Source organism: Cyprinus carpio, chromosome B10, assembly GCF_018340385.1.
Source record: "Cyprinus carpio isolate SPL01 chromosome B10, ASM1834038v1, whole genome shotgun sequence".
NCBI lineage: Eukaryota > Metazoa > Chordata > Actinopteri > Cypriniformes > Cyprinidae > Cyprinus > Cyprinus carpio.
Genome location: NC_056606.1, coordinates 16,566,596 through 16,584,287, shown reverse-complemented (window position 1 = coordinate 16,584,287; position 17,692 = coordinate 16,566,596). Strand labels below are relative to the sequence as shown.

Sequence of the window (17,692 nt, the reverse complement as noted above, 5' to 3'; positions counted from 1 at the left end):
AATAACTGATTGAGGAATATGGATAATAACCTGACAAAGCAGTAATCAGGGAGCAGGACATAAGGTGCAGGACAGCATAATTGTATCATTGTCTCAACACTGTATCAGTGTCACCTTGCTATCTGGGATTTTCATTGCATGCTTCTATGAAGAGTCAAGGTTAAGACGACGTATTTTATATAATTATGTAATTTAAGAATACACCTAGGCCTACATAATTATATTTAAGACTAATTGATGTAGTTAATGTTATTTGATTGATGAAAGCGAGTTTGAGCATGTGTACAAACACATGTTCGCTCTGAGTCGTGAGGGAGCTTCGAGAAAGAGACTTTGTAGAGCAGCCTCACCGGAGAGGAACGGGGCGGGGTGTGTGTGTGTGTGTGTGTGTGTGTGTGTGTGTGTGTGTGTGTGTGTGTGTGTGTGTGTGTGTGGAGGTGGAGGGGGAGGATGGCTGGCTGGCTGTGGCAGGTCTGTGGTGCGGGGCTGAATCTCAATGAGAAAGCGGTCAATGTAAATCACTGCAAGACACGGAGAGAGAGAGAGAACAGCAGCTGCCGACCGACCAGCCAGCCAGCCAGCCAGCCTCCTCTGCGGGACAACAAAGGAGGTGCCGGGCTCACTTCACGACTCCTGTCAGCACAACTCAACATCTGAATCGTGACCATTACGAAGAAACCTTGAATATTCCCTAAATATTCACCTTTAGGCAAGTAGAAAGGTCTGTTTATTTTCTGTAAGTAGAAATAAAGCAAACCGAAAACTCAGAAATATTTTGACCTGCCTTCGAATGTTGTTTTGCTCATTCTAATTCATTTTAATAGCTCAGCTTATCAGTTATGTCACTGTTAAACGGTCAGCGACGTGACGTTAATTTTTGTCCGGATCTAAGTTAGCCTATTTACATAAGGAAATTAAACTGAAACAAAAATGACTTGATCATGTTTTCAATTTAAGGATCAAAGTAATTTTCCTATGTTTGCGCGACTGTCAAACTGGGGAAAATGTAGGCTAATTCGACATAATCTTTTATAATTTCTTTTAAAATATGAATAGCCTATCTGTGTCAGTGTCACTTTTTTGTGTGCCTAGCCTACATGTTTTAAAAATATTTTATTGATATATATATATTGAGCTTTTTATGAAAAGGCTTGCGTTCAAGTCGTAAAAACCTTCTAGGTAGGCTGTTACTAAAAATTAATTTGTTTCAAATTAAAAAATAACCCCTTCAAATATGTTTTAAAACTTTTTTTGAAAACGTACTTTTTACTCGACAGTTAAACCACTTTGAGAGTTTTTAACCTGAAATAGCTGTACAAATTATATACTAAATATTTTTTTCAAACAAGCAATATCTCATTCTAAGAACTTGTGCACGTTTTGAACTCGGTCAAAGATTTTTAACATCCTTATTGGACACTGATCCTGAAATACCTATTCGTCAACGTATTAATGTATAGTAATGAATAGCTAAAAAATAACAGACCTTTGAGCACGTTTTCAAATGTCAAACGTTAGTGTGATGACAGACGCAGGATTTTAGCTCTAAGAAATGTAAGCTGTCATTAAAAGGTTATTTTCAGACTAGACATTAATTGACACCCACAGGGTTGAAGGATTAAACCAACAAGGTTAGTTTGGTAACTTCTCCTTTCCACATTTAATTTTTTCGCTTTAGACCTAATTTGTCTGGACGACATGGAAGAACACTTTGACGAGAGGGACAAAATGCAACGCAACAGCCGAAGCGCAGGCCGGGCGAACGGGCTGCTCAGCCCCACTCACAGCGCCCACTGCAGCCTGTACCGCACGCGCACGCTCAAAGCTCTGAGCCAGGAGAAGAAGGCGAAGAAAGTGCGCTTTTACCGCAATGGTGACAAGTATTTCAACGGCATAGTGTACGCCATCTCATCGGACCGGATAAGAACCTTTGACGCTTTGCTGGCCGACCTGACCCGAACCCTCTCTGACAACGTCAACCTGCCCCAAGGGGTGCGAATCATCTACACAATAGATGGTTTCAAAAAAATCACCAGTATAGATCAGCTGGTGGAAGGTAAGAAGTTGGCTAATGCCGCCCAAACACTGCACGTAGCCCTGGGATTGTTGTTCTTTTCACTACACAGTTGTCTGATGTCAGTCAAATGAGTTGGATCGCAGACAGACCAAGATATTTAACCTGCTATATATTTCTCGGGCATTCTTGAATGCGTCTTTCATTATTTAAACAGATCGTCACTCAAATGATCACGCACTGATTTGCTTCCGTTTGTGCCTCCAAGCATATCGCTGCAGCCCGGAGACCTGAGAGTGGGCGGAGCTTATGTCTCAAGTAGGCGGAGACACTCAATATTGTGGGGTTTAGGGGCGGGGTTAGGTATCGACCTTCCGATTTCTCTGGCTTCGGGCTACAGCGAAAATCGGCGCTGAAATCGTGTAGTCTGTGAGCTGTATAAGTGCCAGTTCATTTTTGTTTCACCGCACTGCTTTTTTTTATTTATTTTTTATGTGAACGTGCTAGCTATAACCCAGCAAACACAGAACGTTCCCCTAACGTTCCCGTATGGTTCCCATTTGGTTATTTTTTGGGAACCAAACAAGAACGTTCTAGGAACGTTCCCTGTAGGTTATTTTTAGGTTATATTTATATAACCTAAAGGGAACGTTCCCGGAACGTTCCCCTAACCTTAAGGGAACGTTCTATATACGTTAAGAAAACTTTCCTGGATAACCAATAGGGAACGTTCTGGAAACGTTCTGGGAACGTTCTGGGAACCAAAAACTAACGTTCCCAGAACGTTCCCAGAACGTAAAATTGTTAGCTGGGAATAGGCCTACATAATTTTGCCGCTGCATTGCATCTTGCTGTTTTTTTCAGCATCTTGCGCAAGAACACAGTGTTTTTTATCATATAAAATGTAAAGCATTTCAACTTTTAAAAATGTATCACGACACGATCTCATGAGAAATCACGATTGTAAGCAGATTGTACAAAATCGCACAAATGCGTGAATTTTGTATACCCTATATTCATACAAATTAAGGTGACCACTTCTGTCCAGAATTTTTTAATTGCCTAAAATATCCTGTTTGCATTGCGTCGATCGATCGTTGTATGACATCAAAGTACCGTAAGAACAGACCAAACGGCTCCTTGTGCTTTCAAATCGCTCTCATGTTACTTTGATGTCATAAAATGATCGATCATTGCAGCGCCAGCAACCAAAACCTGGTTATTTTAGGTGATATAAAAATCCTGGGCAAAACCTGTCCCCAGAAAGTGGCACGTCTGGTCACCTTAATACAAATTCTAAATGTAAAATAGTTTCATATTGCCATGGAGGTGCATAGAAAATTACTTTTCTATTTCGCTGCCCTTTGTTTTGCGCTTTGTTGTTGTTATTTATTAATGCAACAATGTATTCTGTGTGAAGGGCTTTTTAGTCTATTGAATATGATTTAATTTTAATAGTATATTGTTTTATGAGATGCTCTAAAAAAAGGAGGTTTGGATGCTTTTGGATTCTCTTTTCAAAATTAGAGCAGCAGAATTCATCACTTACAGAATTAGGGCACTCAATGATGAGCATTTAAGTCTGCATGGTTTTACCTTAAATCAATGCATTTTAACAGAGATGACAGTTCAATCAACAGTGAAAATCACCAGTCACTGCCTCGGGTCTTTTACCCTAAAATGCACTTATTCTTTTCATAGAAAATTTGTAAAATCTCACACATTGTATTATGTCACTATTTTCTCTCTGTAATTTTAGGTGAGAGTTACGTGTGTGGCTCCACCGAAGCCTTTAAAAAACTCGACTACTCCAACAATGTCAACCCTAACTGGTCTGTGAATGTGAGGGCCCTGGGCTCCAGCAAATGCCCCACGTCTCTAGCCAGCTCGAAATCAGGACCGCAGTCCAAAGAGAGCAAAGACTTCATCAGACCCAAACTGGTCACCATCATCCGCAGTGGGGTGAAGCCACGGAAGGCAGTTCGCATCCTGCTTAACAAGAAGACAGCTCACTCCTTTGAGCAAGTTCTCACTGACATTACAGATGCTATAAAGCTCGATTCTGGCATTGTCAAGAAGATCTACACTCTTGAGGGAAAACAGGTAAGACTGCCAGTTTATGAATAGGAATCTTGATACTGCTGCCATAATTTAGTCAGTTCTCTGCTGCCATTTCAAAGTCTGAAAGGAGAATCTGTTTTGTGTTGTATCATGACGGAACTTTGTTATGCAAAGTTGATTCATTCATGTGATTTTTATCTCAGACAACTAATGAATTTCATAATAGTTTTTGTTATGTAAGCTCACCCTTTGAACTGGCATGGAAACCCCGAAAGCATACTGAGATTGCACAATGGGAATCCTGGAGTCCTGGAGTGGTTATGAAATAGAAATGTTAGAAATGATTAATTCATCATCTAATGTTATTGTTATCATTTCACTCAAATGCTGCATAGAGCTAAAAGTGTTTCAAATTGTTCTTCTCTTGTAAATCCCACAAGAAATATTCTAGAAGTAGGGGGCTCAACATCCAAACAATGTGGCTTTTGTTTTTTAGCCTCTGATCCCACAAGCCTTGAATTATAAATAATGAAGTCTCATTATTTCAAATGCTAAAGCAGAAATCTCCCCCTAACCTGCAGCAACATTTATGGCAGATCTAGTCTAGTTTATGAATGGGAATCTGTGTCTTTGCCCACGCACACTCAACATGAGAAAACTGGTGGCTCAGAGCATACAGAAATAACTTGGGCTTCTGCTCTCATTTAAATTCCTCCCATCTTTTCGTGTCTCTCTGAAACAGCTGTGCCACCCCACACATGCAGAATGACAGAAGGGTGCATGCGTGCATGATGTGCTTTGACGTACATTAATAAATATTTGATCATTCACATTGTAAGATGAAGTGCAGTTCAAAAGTTCACTTGTGAAAGTGCTTTTTTAAAATTTTCCAATTTAATGTACTGTTTTCATAGCATAATATATTATTAGGATAAAAAGTTTAGTGAAAAAAAGCATATTTATTTACATTTATTTTATATTTTAATTTGGTGCATCCAGTAAAAAAGTAAAAAGGCAGTAAAAAAAGGCAGCGGTAAAGCTGTGTGAACTTCTAATCCAAAGAGCATAATGTGCTTCAGGATGGAAATTGAACCTTTTGTCACATGACTAATGTTGCAAATTTGCTTAGTAACCTAAAAATAGTGTAGAATCTTAAATATTTCTAAATCATTTTACATCGTTTTTTCTAAAAAAGTTGTTTATTTCCAGGTTTAATTCAGAATCAGGGCTATTTTAGTATTTTCATTGAGATACATTGATTCTTTTTATTAATATTTTGAATTAGTTTTTCTTTTTCTGTTTCCAGTTTAATTTATTGTAAGTTTCAGTAATTTGTCATTATTATTATTATTATGAAATATGTGCATGTGCATTTTTTTTCATTTGAGTTATTTGAATACATAAAGATTAACTAAATGCAAATGAGAAATGCTGCCTTGTCAACTACTGTAGGTAAAATAAAATAAAGTTTTTTTGGGATTTTATTTTAGTTTGGTTAAAGTTTATTCTATTTTATTTAACAACAACAACAACAACAACAAAAAACATTTTATGGTTTCAGTTTTAGTTAACTATAAACCTGTTTTGAATCCCAGAATTTTTAATGTGGACTTTTGAATGTCACTGTACATACTCATCTTTCAATGTGTTTCGTAGATGCCATTTGGCTGAAACTCATGAAACTCTAATTAATCTGGGCACAGACTTCTCTCCATTGATCTCTGTGCTGGTGGCTCTGCCAGTGTCTCAGATCTTCTTTTCTATTTGAAAAGCCCTCTAAATCACCTTGAATGTGGAAAACCGGAGCACTTCATATCGTGTGCAGTCATGCATAAGACTGCCTTTTTAGAGTAGCCGAATTGAGCAACAAATATGTATTTTGAATGAAATGTGATTCATAAAAGCCTTCCTCCCACTGTGTAGGTCTGATATCAGAGGTTACACAGCACGACATCAAAGCCCTGGTCACCATCCAGATAAAGTAAGAGCATTATGGGTAGCGCTAATTTTAGAACAGGGATCGATTGGGCCTGAGGGAGCTGTCTAATGAACAAGCCCGGCCTGCACAGTTACAGCACACGATTTTGTCCTGATACAATTATGCACAAAAGCAACAGAAACAAGGAAAGAGAGACAGAGAGAGAAAATAAAAGGAGATAATAAAAGAGTCTATCTGGGTTAGAGGAAAAAAAGATGAATGCATTACAGAAATGAAATGGGGGGTGGAGAAGTTCAGGTGCACAATTATCAAAGCAATAAAAGTACATCTTCCTGTTTATTGTCCAGTTTGAATGCAGGATCCAGGTGTGGATGCAGCTTATGCCAATATTATTGTTGCTATGCTTGTTTGATGTATTACAAAAGAAAATCTGACTGTGTAGGTGATTGATGGAATTTCTAAAGCAATTGTTAGTTTAGTTCTGTGTTGTTTAGTCATGAGGTAGTTCATTATCTTTTACTTAAAATGATTTTCTTTTTGGTATTATGTCATTGGGGCCATTTTTCAATACGCTCATGTTGGTTTTGCAAAGTTTGCAAAAAAAAGAAAAGAAAAAGAAAATCCATGTAAATTCAATTTCATCTGCTGAGAGAGAGTTCAGTAAGAGAGCTGAGCCAGGATATTATTCAATAGACCAAAAGTTTTAGAATATTTCTGCTGCGTTAATGTATGTAAATGAACCTATCTGTGCCTTATGAAAGAAAAATATGGATTTCTGCTTTCAGTCAGTGAGAAAAAAAATACAGTTAATCACCTGCCTTGGTGTAGTCTGATGTCAAATGTGCTCCAAACAGAAAATGTTTATGGAGTATCACACACCGTATGGCATATTTCAGGGAAAGCAGAGTGAAATTCAGCCTGTTTGTCTGTTAGTGAAAAAGCTAATTATAAGGAGATGGATTGCAATCTGATTACTCACAAGAGAGTATGAATGTGATTTTGCCAAGCGTAAATGTATGCGTTTCTTTAAGCTAAAGATCCTGCCAGTTACTTGAGTATCATACGGCTTGGTAGAGATGTGTGTTCCTTCTCTCCAAGCGTGGCTGAATTTATATCAGATCAAATGTCTGATGCAACTTAAACAGTTGTTTTTAATGCAAATAATGCTATATTTCACTCTCCTACCCATATGGTTTTTGCAAAGACAACTACAGGCGTTGATGTCTTCAGCGACTGAATCATTTTAACAGAACCAACATCTGCCTCTTGCTCTGATGTCTGTAGCACATGACGTGATTTTAAAAATAGATGTCTGTTGCTAGCATGCATGTGAGAGGCATATAGCCACTGTCTCTATGTGGAAATGAAATGTAAATGAATCAAAAAGCTCATGATCACAAGAGAGATCTGGGTTTTTGGGTCTTTTGCGTGAGTCTTATGGCACCTTTCTGATAACCTGTATAATGAGGTCAGAGACAGTACATAAAGGCCTTATTCCATCTTCCTACATATTGTGAGGCTTTTTTCTGGAGTGTTACTGTAGGATGTGAAGTATGGATTGTGTAAGGTTTTATGATAAAAAAAAAACATTGTGATGCTGTATTAGAAAAGAACAAATCATACTATAGCTCTATATAGATGGGGGTACTGATACTGAGTTACCAGGCTATACATCTACTTACTTTATTCAGAATTTTTGTGTGAAAAGTAGGGGTTTGTGATATATGTAGTCTACCAGAGACTCCATGCACACACTGCATGATGTAGGTGCATCGTGGTACTCATGAATGGTGGTGGACAGTAACATGGAGGAGAAGAATTGTTGAATAAAGTAGTTTTTTTTTCTTTGTGCACAAAAATTATAAACGTTTATTTTTGGCCTTTTGTAGTTTTTTATTGATACAATAAGTTGGTAATTCTGCAAGCCAGATTTAAACTCCCTTATCAGAAATACAAAGAGACTTGGGGGTCAGCTCTTTTGACTTGATGTTTAACCAACCACATAGTGACTCCTCAGGCCTACAAATCAACACCCTACCAACTATCCAGTGCACCCTAGTACCCTAGTATCATAGTGGCAAGTTCTGCATGGAAAAGCACCACTAGTTTTATTGATTGATTCAGGTGCTTCGCATATAGATATTTCAGAGTCAGAAAAGTTTTCTGTGCCACATCTGATTCAGTTCCCCTCAGATGGCCACTGACCTGGATCCTGTCCCTGTGTGATCTCTAGAAATTTCCGGTAATGCTGAGTGCAGGCTTATATTTTTTGCTTGTGATGCTGGAGGACACTGCTGACAGATGGGAGCAAAGAGGGCATGCAGCTGAAATTCATAATTAAACGTGTCAGAACTGTTTTAAAACCCATTTAACATTGTCTGCAACCATGCACAGACCCTCCAAATATCCCTGGCTTGGAGCTTTCTGTCTGTCTCTGACTTTCTGACATATATGTAGAGTATCACAGTTGTAGTTGTCTTTCCTCACAAAAGATAGGACTTTGGACATGAGCTAATTTTATCCATGCTTGCTCTCTCATGATCTCTCCTTCCAAAGAAGCTGATCAACCCCCCCTTTCAACAGTTTCTATGACGATGTGATCCAGTTGCTTAGTAACGGCCTGAGCCTTTGTGGCGTCACCGTGGGCAGTAGTGTGTGTCGGAGTGTGTGGGGAGTTTAGTCTGAGAGAGAGGTAGACGTATGATAAGTGGTTTAGGCCGCGGACATGGGTCTCTTGTTCTTATCCGTTAAGCCTCTGTTTACACATACAGACACACACTTTGCTCACAAGACACAAAGCTACACAAAGACACAACTTTATAATAGTTAACACACAGACACACACACATATATAAATAACCAGACAGACGTGTCCTGCATACTGCTACTGATTCTTAATGACCTCTGGCATATGCTTCGGACCGAGACAGAGACATAGCAGGCGTGTAATCGGCAATCATTCATGTGTTTGCTCTTCTTGGAGTTTGTCATATGGACATAACTGATTTTCCGCCCCATTGCATACATACACTCTGCTTAATTAGCCATGTCTTTCAGTCTCTAACAGCCTTCCATTGTCTGGAGGGCCATTTACCCCCTCTTGAGCTCTATTCACCTCTCGTTCCCCTCCTGTCCAATAAAATGGCCAGATATTCTGCCTTTGGCATATGGTCACGCTCTCCCCAGATATTGTAGTCAGCAGAATTTCTTTGTTTCCTGGTGAGTTAAATCCATATTAAAATACAAATCTGGATTAGCAGCTGAATCTAAGATTGAAGTTTAATCTGGGTTTCAGTAATGTTCTCATATATTGCATTTAGTGAAAAATAAGGAGGCAAATTGGGCCACTTTTGTACATGGTGATAAAGTGCTGCAGTAATGCTGTGCTGTATTAAATTAGGGGTGTTTATATCTGTCTTGATTATGTAAGCACCCCACTTCTAAATATAACACTACTATACATGATTGTTTGTTTTCTTTTGTTTTATTTTACCCAAAATAAGTTTTTTGTTTTAGTTTTACTCTAGATGACTATTTATTTTGTTTTAGTTTTAGTTTATTTTAGAAAATTTGTAGTTTTACTGTAGATTACTGTTTTACTGTAGATTACTTTTTATTTTGTTTTGTTCTCTATGTGACTTGTTTCTTATTTTGTTTTACTCTAGGTGACTGTTTTGTTTTACTCTAGATGACTGTTTTGTTTTACTCTAGATGACTGTTTTGCTTTGTTGTAGTTTTACTCTAGATGAGTTTTTTGTTTCTTTGTTTTACTTTAGATTACTGTTTTGTTTTCTTGTTTTGTTTATGACTGTTTTGCTTTGTAGTTTTACTCTGAATTAATTTTGTTTTGCTTTTGGTTTCTTTTGTTTTACTCTAGATGAGTTTTGTTTTGCTTTTTTTACTGTTTTGTTTTACTCTGGATGACTGTTTTTGTTATCTTTTACTCTACATGATGGTTTTGTTTTTTGTTTCATTGTTTTATTCTAGATGACTGTTTTGTTTTGTTTTAGTTTTACTCTAGATGACGGTTTTGTTTTTTGTTTCTTTGTTTTATTCTAGATTACTTTTTTGCTTTAGTTTTACTCTAGATTACTTTTTTGCCCTAGATGATTGTTTTGTTTTCATTTAGTAAAAAAAATTTGCATTCTCTTTTCTTTTACTTTGAGCATTGTATATTGCCTAAGTGTTGCTGCAATAAATATTCTTAGATTAATTTGAAAATGTCTTCTTTGAGAAACAATAATCATCAATCATCAATATCATATCCATATCGTTTAACGTGTGTTATAATAATTTGTGGCATCTTGTACATGACACGCTGTTCTTAAAATGTGACTCAAGTTAAAAAAAAATTAAGAAACACATTCATACCTTGCTTTTTTCATTCAAGTGCCCTGCATCTTAGTTCTTAAACATACTCTATGTGAATGGCCCCTTAGGGTGCTGAGTATTAAAATGCCGTATCATACACAGAATGCTGCAAAAACATGAGCAAAATTATCCAACACGTCTGTCTAGCCCATGTTTACATAGAAATGGAAAACCAAAGTAGTGGAATGCAAAAAAAAAAAAAAAAACATGTTCCGTTGAGTACGCCAGTGGTAGTCTGCTGCATTGTCTGGTAACCTTGCACTCAGAACTCACAAGATTGAAAATTGTGTCGAGCAGATTACTTTCAACCCAGATTGCATGAACATGTTTGTGTTGCCTGATTTGCATAATTCATTTCATGAACCGAGCACTGTAACAAGACAGACAACACTTGCAAATAAACAGCAGTGAATTCCCCTTGAAAAGTGCAGGTGTTCTTTTGCTTTGTATTTTAGCTCACCCATCCTCATTTATTCTTAGTATGCTGTAGCGTGTCAGACAGAAGGTATCTGGAGATCAGATTTTAGTTAGTCTGCTGCTTTTGCTGAGTCACTCCTACCAGGTGTGTGTGTATGAAGGAGTGTGTTGCTGTATGTGAACTTTTGTGTCGACAGCTTGTGTTTGGGCATAAAAGCATTGTGTGTGTGTGTGCACAGCAAATGAGTTTTCCATGCAAATCATTTTAATGTGTGTCTGCTGCCAAAACCACACTAAATGAAAGCCAAGAAAATAAGAGGCATTTATATCTGTCTTGTTAACTCAAGCACCCCTACTTTACTTGTAAATATAACACTGCTCTAGATTACTGTTTTGTTTAATTTTTTTAGTTTTTTTTTTGTTCCAGTTTTTGTTTTGCGTTTATCTTTTTACCTTTATTTCTGTAGTTCTCTTCTCATTTTCTTTAAGTGTTGCATATTGCGTAAGTGCTGCTGCATTGAATGTTCTTAGATGACTTTGAAAATGATCTCTCTGAGAAACACTCACATAATTAATTCATCATCATCATCATTATCATCATACCCTTATCTTTTAATGTGTGCTGTAATAATAACGTCCACACTGAACTTTCTAATGAGAGCAGTGTCTGGTGAGACTATCATCAAAGAGAGAGTGAGCGAAATGGAGAGTACAGTCTGATCGTCTGAAGTTACATCTTTTCCTGCAGTCTTTCCTCGAGGGACGTGATTTCTATCGCTCGCTGCAGTTCTGTTATAATAAAATGATTCCTAATCTCCACCCACTTCTGGCATAGAATATGTCTTATGTAATTGAGATCTTATGTAACCGCTCTTGTAGTCTGCACGGCATTTAGCAGGCCTGATTTAGAAGATCAAGATGGCAGCTAATTCATCTGAAGAAGCTCCACATTATAGCAGACAGTGACATTATTAGGGCTCGGTTCCCTTGACTCCTGGTAATCTTAAAGGGACAGTGTATCCACAAATAAAAATTCTGTCATGATTTTCTTGGCATTCCAAAGATACATGATTTTTTTTTTCTCTGTGAAGATGAAAAATGTAAAATGAAGTAAAATGTTTAGGCTGCTCTTTTTTTTTCTTCAAAAACAGCATCATAAATGTAGCTTCTTAAGACACACAACTGCTTTGTATTTTTTTTTTAGATTTTTTTTTTTTTTTTTTTTCTCAAAAATTTTTAAAAAAGCAGTATTTATTTGAAACAGAATTGTAACATATTTTAATATTGTAAATGTCTTTTTTGACATTTGTTTGACTCCTAACCCTAGGGTTGTGGGTTCGAGTCTTGGGCCAGCAATACCATGACTGAGGTGCCCTTGAGCAAGGCACCGAACCCCCCACTGCTCCCTGGGCGCCGCAGCATAAATGGCTGCCCACTGCTCCGGGTGTGTGTTCACGGTGTGTGTGTGTGTTCACTGCTGTGTATGTGCACTTTGGATGGGTTAAATGCAGAGCACGAATTCTGAGTATGGGTCACCATGCTTGGCTGTATGTCACGTCACTTTCACTTTTTTTTTTAAAGTGTCATATTATTTTGTTATTATTGTTATGAAATCTGTCATGTGAATTCAGCAGTCTTGGAATATAGTTCACACGTTATATAGACAAGTTTAATGATGCTTTTATGATGCTATTTTGCTTTTTTTTTCGCATTTAAGGTCACTAAACATTTTCATTATGTGGAAAAAGTGCAACTTCCTGCCTATAACATCTTCTTTTGTGTTCCTCAGAAGAAAGAAATTCCTGAACCTAAAAAACATTGTTCAAACTTTAACGTACCCCACTATGTCAGCAGATTCAGATTTGACATTATGAAATGTCAGGACGTCAGACTTCATGTTGTGTTTTCATCTCAACCGAATGCAAAACAAGCTAAAGACAGCAGTTATTTTGAACACTTTGTGAGGAGGCTTGAGGAACGCTCAGATGGAGGTGGGCTATAATTCAGTCTGTTGTCTGATGGGCTGCTTATGTTTAAGGACCAGTCTGTTTTCATGAGACATGAGCCTCCCACGATCATAATGCTGTCATACCGCCTCATCTTGTGGGGCCTTATTTTCTTCCCTCACTCCATCTACGCACATTTACACACACATACACCCACATGAACACTCACATATGGGTGTAGGATGGCTGTGTGTGAGTTCGTGGTGTGATGTTCTACATTTCTACCCCTACAGACTCCCTGCTGTTTTACACATGTATGCATGTGCACGTCGGTGAACCGAGGATGAGTGTGAAAGCATGAGCTGGCATTGATGTGGGTCATGACCTCACCAATGCATTCGTCTCTGCCCTCTTGACAGGGACAGCTATTCTGGGTCCCATCACCTAATACTAACTGGATTAAGTATCAACCTGGTTACTCAAGACTTGCACTTTGACCGTGAATGAGTGCTTTGGGAAAGCAAGGAGGCCCTTTAACCTTTGTTTTGGTTTTTTGTCTAAGGCTTTACTTTTTGAGGCACTTGTCATGTCTCTTTACATTAGAGAGGACTGCAAACATAGCTTGTCTCTTGTCAGTGAACACATGGTGTACACTTCTTGTGGGAGTATTCTCATTGGCAATGGGAGAAATGTCTCTTCTCTTGCTGCAGTGTTAGACTCTCAGCACCAAGGACAGCGCCACTCACTCTGACCGTCTGTCAAATGCTGCAGTTTTTACATTTTTCATGTTTAATACTTTCTACTTTTCCTGGTTTAATATGCAGATCTAACTGTCAGTATTTCTATTTGTAGGTTCCCTGATAAATAAAAACCCTTTCTCTGTTTGATCAGCCTGACACAGCAACACTGGCTCAACCAATGGCATGAGCTTGGGGGTGGGGCTTTCTGTTTGTCCAACCAATGACTGTTTGCTGCTGCTGATTTCACAAGCGTTTACATATTTCAGTCTCTCACAAACATATATGCATTTTAGTTTGAAAATCAAATAAATATTTTACTGCTCAGGTGATTAATAAATAGTGTTCAAGGTCAACACAACCTAAAAATTGCTATTTGTTAATACATATTCCTGTTCTTATTCTTGACCAATGTTGTTTTTTTTATTATTTATATACTATTATAGTATCTATTAGTATTCTGAATTAGCTATTATCTAATGCATTTTACATATATTTTCAGTTCTTATTTTAATTTTTAATCATTTTGTTAATTTTCTATATAGCTTTTTATTTTTAGTCCAGTCTTAGTTTTAGAAATTTTAGTACTTCAGTTTAAACTTATTTTATTTCATTTAGTTGCAAAATTTTTAATTCTTAATTTTTCATTTAATATTTATATTTTATTTAATTCCAGCTTCATAGTTTTAGATTTAGTTAACAGTAGCAACACTGTTGTGGACTAATCAGTGCACATTATTTTAAAGAAAATATTTTTGATCCAAATGCAACTGGGGTGGCATATAAAATGATTTAATGTTTTAGAAATGTCAATTTAGGCATTGTATAAAACAATAAATCCTTTCCAAATATTTGACAATAGTCAATGCAGTAATATTTATATTTAAAATGTAGAGATTATCAAGAATTGTGGATGGTGTTATACATAAAAGTAAAATATATTGCAGATATGTACAAATATGCACACATTGTATTGTTGGGTGACATAGGACTTCTTCTTCTTCTTCTTCTTCTTCTTTTTTTTTTGTATGAGTATAGTAGTAATTATTCAGCATGTCTCTCTTTTAGTCACCAGTCAGTCTGGGTGAAGTGGGTCACTACAGAGTCTGAGAACAAAGACAAAGAAAGAGACAGGGATGCAGAGTTTGCTATCAGTTCCTCTGGTTCACATCATCTGTCAGAAACCTTACTTGATGTTTACACAACACTTTCCTCCTGAACAGGACAAATGCTGTTCTCATCCTCCCTGAGAACAGAGGTGCACAATTTTAACCCTGTTAAGAGGCTCTCTGCATTTGTTCTGGGTCATTATGCACATACAAGTGTTTTTGTTACAGAGATGTAAACACATCTATTCAGACCATGAGATGCTCATTCAAAAATAATATAATATGAAATGGAAATGTTGATTTCACAATACCCTTGTTCAGGGCTAAAGAAATATATTTTTTGTCCTTCGTGTTGTCCTCTTTTTTTTGATGACGGCATAGTGTACCAGTGCAGCTATATATAACCCCACTGGCCTCACTTTCTGTACACATCCTCCAGTAGTTTCAAACATTTTGTACAGAGTTCTGTTTCTTTATGAAACTTTCCTGAGAGTGATAAAAATAGCATATCACAGTTTTTTTCCTTTTCTTGCTGAATTAGCAGAGCCGTGGGTGAGAACAAGATGGAGCATCTGTACTGCAGCAAAACACTGCCTTGAAGAGAGATTTCATTTGTTTAACATAATACAATGAGTTTAGTCCTTCAGGCTTCAAAATATTTGCCTGCCAAAATGCATTTATGTGTGTGCTCACATTTGAAAAGAAGCAGCATGAAGTATTGCAAAACACAAAATTCAGTTTGATTTATACGCTGGGGTCTAAAAGTCTGCAATTGCATTTTTCTGATTTGTTACAAATTATATTAGATCAGCCTTTTTAGTTTTTGTTCCAAAGAACACCTTAACTTCACATGATTAGAATTTGCTTATTTGCTTAGTGACCTGGACTTACACATACATCTTAAATATTTATTTTATGCCATATAATTTTTGTTTTAAACCTTCTTTGTTTAATTTATGTTAAATTATTATGATGTTATAATCATAATATTATTATTGTTTTTTTTTAAATAGTGATACAACATTATAATTAATATTATTATTTTAATTTTTTTGTAACAGATACAGAAAGACTGATTGAAGTATGCATGATTTATTGCTGCCATAAGTTCAATCAAGGCATTTCAATTAGATTTTCATGTTAAAATATTGCCAGTTCATTGTCATTCGTGTTTTCCTTATGTTTTGGCTTAGTGCATGTAAACAGCGTCACCTAGTGGTTTCATAAATCATTGCCCTCTATTATTTAGGTAAATATTTTATAAATTCTATTAATATGGTCTAATATGGCAGTGGAAGGAAACTGATGTCGATATGAATCTAACCCCTACAAATTCGTAGTGAATAATAAACATTTAATGATTTAATTACTTTACAAATGGACCATATCATGAGATGAGAAAATACAAATCTATCATGCACTGCCCCAGATTTTTCCTCTAGATGGCGCAATTGTAGCATCGCAAAACGGCCATTAAAAATACTAATTTATTGTTTACACTATTCTTTCAGGGAAAATAGAAGATGGTGCAATTTCCTTTTTACTTTAAATCTCTGAATGAGGAACTGTTTTTTGTATCCTAAATTCCTAAATGGAAAATGTAACTAAACAGATTTAATGTGTTGTCCTTAACTGAATGTTTCTCTGAGTGTTTAACTTTATATAATTATGCAGCTCTTCGCCATGCATCGGTCTCATCTCCATCAAAGCCAGTGTTCAGAAATAATCCATGTTTTAAGCATTTAATATTTGGACAGCTCTGCAGTTTATTGTGCCAGCTTGATCACTTTGTCTGTTCCACTAAGAGAGACAGAGAACTTCTGATCACAGTCTTGCATAACCAAACTTGTTTTTACATTTCTTTGCGATATCAAAGCTACTTTTTTTTTTTTGCTCTGGGAGACAGCTATCTCCTTCAGTCTGAGTTTGACGCTTTGCTGCTCTCTGATTCTCTCTCGCTTTTGTCGTGCATCACCTTCATCCCAGTGGTCTTTTCTGTGCCGTGCCCTTATGGAGAACTGTTTTTTCTGATGTTTTTTAATCGCCGCTTTATGAGAAACATCAGAAATATTCTCATCCTTAAGGCCGGAGCTCCTGCTGTTTTCGACGCAACTAACTGTTAAGAATGCTGTAGCAATTTCCAAGTGGTGTGCTTAATTCAGAACACCTTAGCAATTGCCTAGAAATATGCTTAAGCCATGCCAAACACCCTAGCAACGGCCTAGTGATATGCTTAACCCATTCAGAACACCTCAGCAACGGCCTAGCGATGCACATTAAAAACTGCCTAGCAGCATGTTTAAACTATTCAGAACTCCTTAGCATCAGAATAGCAACATCAGAATAATTTTTAGAACATGCTCAAACACTTTGATGTTTAACTCTTTCCCCCCCAGCATTTTTGAAAAAAGTTGCCAGCCACTGCCAGCGATTTTGATGATTTTCACAAAAATTTGATGGCCTACAGTATATTTTGCTGTATGAATATTTGAATATGCAATACACCAAAATAAAGATCAAGGCCTTTACTTTTAAACAAAAAATCTGTTTTATTCTAGCTTAAAGAATTCTTTTTTTTATCAACACTTGAATATTGGTAGGTTTCATAAAAATGTATAATTTTGATCAAAAAGGTGAGGAAATCACATTTTTATCAAAAACTTCATCTGGAGAATATTCAGTACGATTATCAAAGCATAAATCCAGTAAATCGCTTCCATCAACATCTCCAAAGCTTGCACAGCCATATACCACTTCTTGGCTCATCATTTTACTCTGTAACATTATGCAGTTTTCATTTATATGCTGTCTGTTGCTGATGATTGCATTATTTATCATATGCATCTGTTTACATAAGAGATATAGTATCTCACAGAAGTGAGTACACCCCACATATTTTTGTAAATATTTTATTGTATCTTTTCATGTGACAACACTGAAGAAATGACACTTTTCTACAATGTAAAGTATGAGTGTACAGCTTGTATAACAGTGTAAATTTGCTGTCCCCTCAAAATAATTCAATACACAGCCATTAATGTCTAAACCGTTGGCCACAAAAGTGAGTACACCCCTAAGTGAAAATGTCCAAATTAGGC

The 17,692-nt window shown here is 36.7% G+C and overlaps 1 protein-coding gene across 4 annotated transcripts in view; it reads left to right on the top strand.

Moving 5' to 3' along the window:
- Nucleotides 1–422: 422 nt before the first annotated feature.
- The window catches only part of dclk1a (doublecortin-like kinase 1a), a 44,976-nt gene continuing 27,706 nt past the window's right edge, over nt 423–17,692 (top strand). For 2 of the 4 annotated variants that reach the window (XM_042732885.1, XM_042732887.1), the window contains exons 1-3: nt 429–709; nt 1,679–2,056; nt 3,774–4,117. In XM_042732885.1, the coding sequence (XP_042588819.1) occupies nt 1,699–2,056; nt 3,774–4,117 (702 nt within the window). In that variant the 5' untranslated portion in view covers nt 429–709; nt 1,679–1,698. Of the gene's footprint in view, nt 722–1,678; nt 2,057–3,773; nt 4,118–17,692 lie in introns of all 4 variants that reach the window. The other 2 variants (XM_042732888.1, XM_042732886.1) reach the window with 2 other exon arrangements.